At 41.3% G+C, this 6,164-nt stretch overlaps 1 protein-coding gene across 1 annotated transcript; it reads right to left on the reverse strand.

Moving 5' to 3' along the window:
• Positions 1–101: 101 nt before the first annotated feature.
• LOC146501189 (heat shock 70 kDa protein 12A-like) lies at positions 102–4,634 on the reverse strand. Its single transcript, XM_085135605.1, has 4 exons — positions 4,097–4,634; positions 3,386–3,610; positions 3,143–3,314; positions 102–3,033 (listed from the first exon to the last, which is right to left on the reverse strand). Exons 1-4 carry the CDS (start codon positions 4,373–4,375, stop codon positions 2,006–2,008), a joined length of 1,704 nt encoding a protein of 567 aa, XP_084991731.1. The 5' UTR covers positions 4,376–4,634; the 3' UTR covers positions 102–2,005.
• Between the last annotated feature and the right edge of the window lie 1,530 nt (positions 4,635–6,164).

A 6,164-nucleotide genomic window follows, 5' to 3' on the forward strand; every position in this document is an offset into this window, starting at 1 on the left:
TTAAACAATAAAATATATATTTTTACAACATTACATGTAAAGAGTCAAGTGTATGTTTTTCTAAAGTTATTCAATTATATTTATATTAATAAAAGCAGATTTGACATTTTAAGTTTTTCCCGTTGTCAGATAAAATAAATGCACAAAACAAAAGCAAACAACAAGAACACAAAGCTGGAAAACCCTCCCGACTGACCAAAATCAACTCAAAATCCTCCCACACAACAGAACCTCCTCTCTTCCTCGCTGGCTCCAAATCTCTCAGTGGAAATATCAGTGGTTCGCTATGTGTCACCATCAAAACTCCACAAATCCCACGAATGATTCATTTCCTTATAAACTATTGAATCAGACACCGAAGCAGTTAGGCTCTAAATGAAGCTCCGGACGTCACTGATAAATCTGATTTATAAATAAAACTTTCGCATGTGGACATAAACCCTCAATACTTGGTGAATATTTGAGTTTTGGAACATTTGAACTATGGACACAAATGAAGCTGCTGACAGGCCCCCGGAGCCTGCTGCAGAATCAGCTGTGCAAAGTAGCAACGCCAGCAAGGCTGGGGTGTATTCAGAAAAGGAAAAACGAGTGGTGAAATTGACTGCTAAGGCACCTGCAGAGAGACTGGACAGACTGCTACATGATAGAAAAGCTAAATTAAATAAAGCTAATAATTTAAAAGAGAGTATAAGGGTCTCACTGGAAAATAATGAAACTTCTATGGTTCAAGCATCATTCAATGATTTTGTTGGTTTGTGTAATGAAGCAAAAACAGTTCATGGTTCATTGATGTGTTTGTTACCAGATGATGAAAAAGAAAAGCATGAAACATGGTTTAAAGCAAAAAACAATGCATTATGATGAGTTCTCTTATGAAGTGAAAGAATGGTTATCGGGTTGCGAACATTTACATTTAAAGGGTGATCATGGTGTTGATGATGGTGTTAAGCCAGAGGACGGTGTTTCAAATGTTGTTGGTAAATCTTCAGTCGCTAAAAGCTCATCTAGTGGTAAAGTACAATCAAAATTAATCAAAACAAGTCAATACTAAAAAATTAGTACAATCCCACAGTCGCAGCAGACTCACACTTACTATAGCTGGGAAACTGACGGGTAGTCACGTGTACGATCAAGCGACGAGGAGCTCTCTGCTACGCTCCTATGTAGCTCCCCCGACGAGCCACATGAACTGCAGGTGTGTGTAATTTTCCTCCGCAGGTGTGGCCAGGCTCTTGGCTGACACACCCGCACACAGCCATCTAGATACAAGAACAAGGAAACAGGGCACAGCAGCAACCAAAACACACATGTCTAACCTCTTACCGGACCTGGGTCACCCAGACCAGAGAACAGGAGAACACAGAAACAGGAGATTATGACTGACAGTAGCAATATACAAGAGCCAAACTCAGAGTCATCGCGGGAACAGAGAACACACAGGAACCAAAGACCTAATGTTACAAGAACCATAGCAAACACATCAACTCTGTAATATTACACAGGTCCTCAAAACATCCTCAAAACTACAAAATACACATATTCATGATGTGTTGTGGTAAAAAGTGTTGGGTCTTAAAGCGATAGACCCCGCTGACTCATGGACCAATCACTGAGAAGAAAGCAAGATGACCACAGGGCTTTTGTCTTTTACTTGCTGCAAGGGGAGTCGTCAGGGTCTTAGAGTTGTGAACTCTTCACCTGATCTCAACCAACTCCAAACTCCAGCCTCCCCTCACAGTCCTTTTATTAACAACAGTAGTTACACAAACATCTCATTAATCATGTGACAGATAAGACACTCACATGTGAGCATGTGAAATGTGAGTGTCTGTGTATGTGTCATTTTCTGTTACACTGCATATCACTGTGACCTTTCATTCTGGATGTTTCCCATCATTCAGCATGTATTATTGTAGAGTCTATCTTACAATATAAAGCCACTTGGCGACTGTTCTTGTGATTTGGTGCTATATAAATAAAATTGAACTCTAAAACATTTTCATTATCTGGTCATGAAGTCAAGCTTTACTGATCGCTTTAACCCAGAAACCAAATCAGTGGCTGTGGATGTTATCTCTGTGGAGCCAAACCTGAGCTGTAGTTTGACTTTCTGACTGATTCCTCTTGAAGTATAAGGCATGTCAACATCGAACAAACCAGTTTCCTCCACTCCCACTTCATCCACATACTTTGGATTTTTCCTCTCTGTACGATAAAGACTGATTTTCATTCTTGTCTGATTTGCTTCTGAGGGAATTAAGATGTGCTCTCTGGTTTCATTCCAGCCCACATCTTCACCTTCTTCCACCAGTTTCCTGAAAATATCACAACAAAACTCCCCCCAACGTCCTGTGAACTTCTTGTCTGCCCTGTGTTTGGACGGGTCAAACTCCTCAGCTACTGCAAACCCGTACGTAAAGGCAGATTTTCGAGATGCCACCACTGCTGGGTTTCTTCCAAACTCCACAGCTCCCCTCACGATCACTTCCTGGGGCCTACAAGGACACAGGACTTTACACTGATCAGCAAACTGATCAATAACATGTTGCCGTAGAATCTGGCTTTCAGCGTAGCCCCCCACTAACAGAATGTACTCGATGTGTAGATGTTTCTTCAGGATTTCTCTGAGACTGTCAGTGATGCCCTTCAGACTCTCAGCAAAGAAAGACCTCAGTCTCTCTTTGGAGATTTTGATGGATCCGTCATCCCAGGAAGCACCTCGCACTGATTCAAAGAACTTTTCTATTTCCTGTCTTTGCTGAGCCAGTTTTACCAGATTATATGGACATGCCATCTGAACATCATCCTCTACCTGTTTGAGAAACATAAAATCATACATTATTTTCTGAACCTCACTGGGAAAGTTTTCTTCATATTCATCCCAGACACCATCACTGAAGATTTCTCTGAGGAACTCTTTGAATTTCCTGTCCACACTTTGTCCCCCCAAATCATTTCCTGAGGCCTTGTGCAGCTCCTTCAGGGCTCCTCCATCCAGGACTTCATGAACTGTGATGTCGATGGTTCCACCTGAAACACACAGGAAGTGATGAAAGCTGACTTCCTGCAGCAGCAGACAGATGTTTCCAGCGTGTCTGTGGACAAATGTTTGTGAGTGTAACAGAGTCACATACAGTACCTCCACAGTCCACCACCATGAACTGTGTTCCTGGACACTGATCCAGTGATCGTCCATCATGGTTCTGAGTGATGAAGCCATCAGCTGGCAGCTTCATGCACCAGGCTGAGGCTGCCTCTGGTTCCAGTGCGATGATCAGGTGGTGTTGAGTTCCTCCTGTAACGATTCCTGCCTGCAAGTGAAAGAAAACTGAATCCTCTGAACATTTCAGGTTCTCAGAGCTCTCTTAATAAATGATGTTACCTGAGTCGCAGCTTCTCTCATGAACTGCTTTGCTGAAGGATCCCAGATGGCAGGTACAGTCAGCACCCAGGTGAAGTCAGAGGCTATGAATGTCATCCCTTCTGTGCTCTCTGCGATGGTTCTCAGAGCGTCGTCCTTCAGGTATCTCAGAGCTTCTGTGAACACCTTCAAGGCCTTCATTGACCTCCCGTTTGCAGCTTTTATCTCCACATCTCTGCTGAGTTTCTGTAGATGATGGTAGTGTGGATACACACAGTTATCAGTTTAGTGTTATTAACCTTAAACCTTTGTGGACTAATGTGAGGTCGCAAACACAGATGTTTATCTGATGTCCCACAGAGCAGACAGGCTTCATTAGTTCAAAGTGTGAGACGCTCGTTAGAGATCTTCATGAGTCTGTTTGTTCCTCTGGTTCATTAAGTTTCGTCTCCACTGACGTTTGTATGAATAACACAACCTATAATAACCTTTATGGGGTCGCTGCAGGCTGAATTCAAACGTTAACACATCTGTGAGTCTTTTTCTTGCTGCACGAAACTTTTACTGCAGCTTTCTAACATTTATCTGCTGAATCGGTGTTTTCAGCTCAGACGGTCTCTGTGTGGACTGAATGGACTCTTCAGTGGAGTTTTTATAACAGACATGTTCAACCGTCTCATTCACATGAGTGTAATCTTAGCAGAATATTAAGGTTCAGTGATTTTTACTTACTTTTCCATAGAGCGCCATCTTGAAGTTTCCAAAGAAGTAGCTTTTCCTTGCTTCTTCTCCTCGCATCCTGATATAATCTGTTTTAGCTTCATAACCAAACCTGATAAATTCTTTGTCTTCATTGAACAGAATGCAGGTTGGAGTCTTTGGAGTCTCCAGTCCAAACTCTCTACCCCACCTTCTCATCTGGGGATTTATTTCTTTCCCTTTGGGTGTCAAACTGAAGACATATCCAGTGTATGTGGTGCCAAAGTCTATGGCTATGATAAAGTCATGCATTGTAGAAACTGGTCCAACAAGTCAAGGAGAGCAGTCAGAATGAGCAACAGTCACTGTGGATTTATTGTTTTTCTTCCTGTAAGCCCCGCCCCCTGTTCTTGTTTCACTTTGTTTTTCTTCACTCAGTTTGTCTTTGTATAAAACGTCAAACGATCGAATGTGTAAAACTGACATTTCTGATTATTTGTTGTGAAAATTCATACGAGAGCATCGGAGATGTTTGGAAGTGAAATCTCTTCATCCTTCAGTGTCTTTAATGGTGCATTTGTGGTTTCACTGTGAAAAACAAAGCTACTGCACTCTGACCATGTTTGTCTGAACTGAAACAGGCTGTGAACTAAAACTTGGCAAAGACAACGTTTAAGGAAAAAGTGCTCAGATAATCTGACCTTAATCTAAAGGCTCTGACTTTTACATCAAGAGATTAGATTCAGTCGTGTAGAAAGTTACATATGTAAAAACATCTGCTCCTCTCTGGTTACTCTGGTGTGAATGACTCTGAATTACTTTATGATAAATAACACACTAAGAATTCAGATCAGAAGCTTTAGTTCAACATACAAGTGACGACCTTTGACCTTCAGGTTTTATTTACTTGTGTCAGAGAAAACATCATGTGCTCTTCATGCAGCTGAAGCTGTGCAGGTCTGAGATCAGCAGCTTTCTGAAACCCCAAACTGAGGTGCTGTTTCTGCCCCTGAGTGTAACGAGCAGCAGGTGGATGAGGATCTATATACTCGAGTACCTGGGCTGGCTGAGCTTTTGACTCTGACCTTCATTGATAGCATCGTCAGAACTTTCTTTCTTTGAGCTCTTTAAACAGAATTTCTTTAATACAACATTATTGCCTGGGTACCTGGGTCGTTGACCCGGTGTTTCCAGTTTTGTTACTGTTTAGTTTACCATGTATATTTCCTGCTTTATCCGGTCTTTAAGTCTGACGTCATTAGCCATGCCTGGGCCCAAACTCTGCCTCAGGTCCCAAAGTCAAACGAACACTGCGTCATCACTGAGAGTTACAAACTGTCTAAAATCTTTCATCTTTAATGAAATGATCAGCGTTGCTGCTTTACCAGGTGTAACAATTAAGTTTAACATCCATAAAAACAGGATTGATTTATTAAATTTAACAGAGTTAGAAATTAGCAGGAGGTTAGCTCGCTAGCTTCCACCTAAACCTGATATAGCATGTTCTGACTGAGAACATGGCATATCATGTGTCCTGTTCTTGTGTTTGGGAGTGCGTCAGGTCTGGAGCCAGTCTCCTTCTTTCTTCTACTTTGCATTACTGTCTGAATTACCACTGAAGTAAAGTCCTACAATTTACTTGTGTGTTATTCTGTGTCAGTGAGAATCTGGATAAGACTTGATGGTCCAGACCAGCTCGGCCTCTCAGTGCAGTCGGACTCTCCTTACTACCTTGGTGGCCTTTTCTATTACAGCTCAGTAATAATGTGGTAATAGTGCAGTAATAAAGTGGAAACAAGAAGGTAATAATTTGGACAACAGCATGGTATTATCGTTACATAAATAATGTCCTAGTAAAACGACAGCTGGGTAATATTACATTCATATAACCAAGTAATAATAGAGCAGAAACTGTAGTAATAATGTAGGATCAAGTGTATCCATATGAGGAAAAACCAATGATCAACAGTATAGAAATGTATTAATAACAATATAAAAACCTAGTGGCAATAAAATGTTGACATCTGTGCATTAGAAGTGCTACACACTAACTTTTAGTGTGTGACTGACGCCTGTTATGACATTAAACCTTATGTTCCTC

Source organism: Neolamprologus multifasciatus, chromosome 16, assembly GCF_963576455.1.
Source record: "Neolamprologus multifasciatus chromosome 16, fNeoMul1.2, whole genome shotgun sequence".
Classification (NCBI taxonomy): Eukaryota; Metazoa; Chordata; class Actinopteri; order Cichliformes; family Cichlidae; genus Neolamprologus; species Neolamprologus multifasciatus.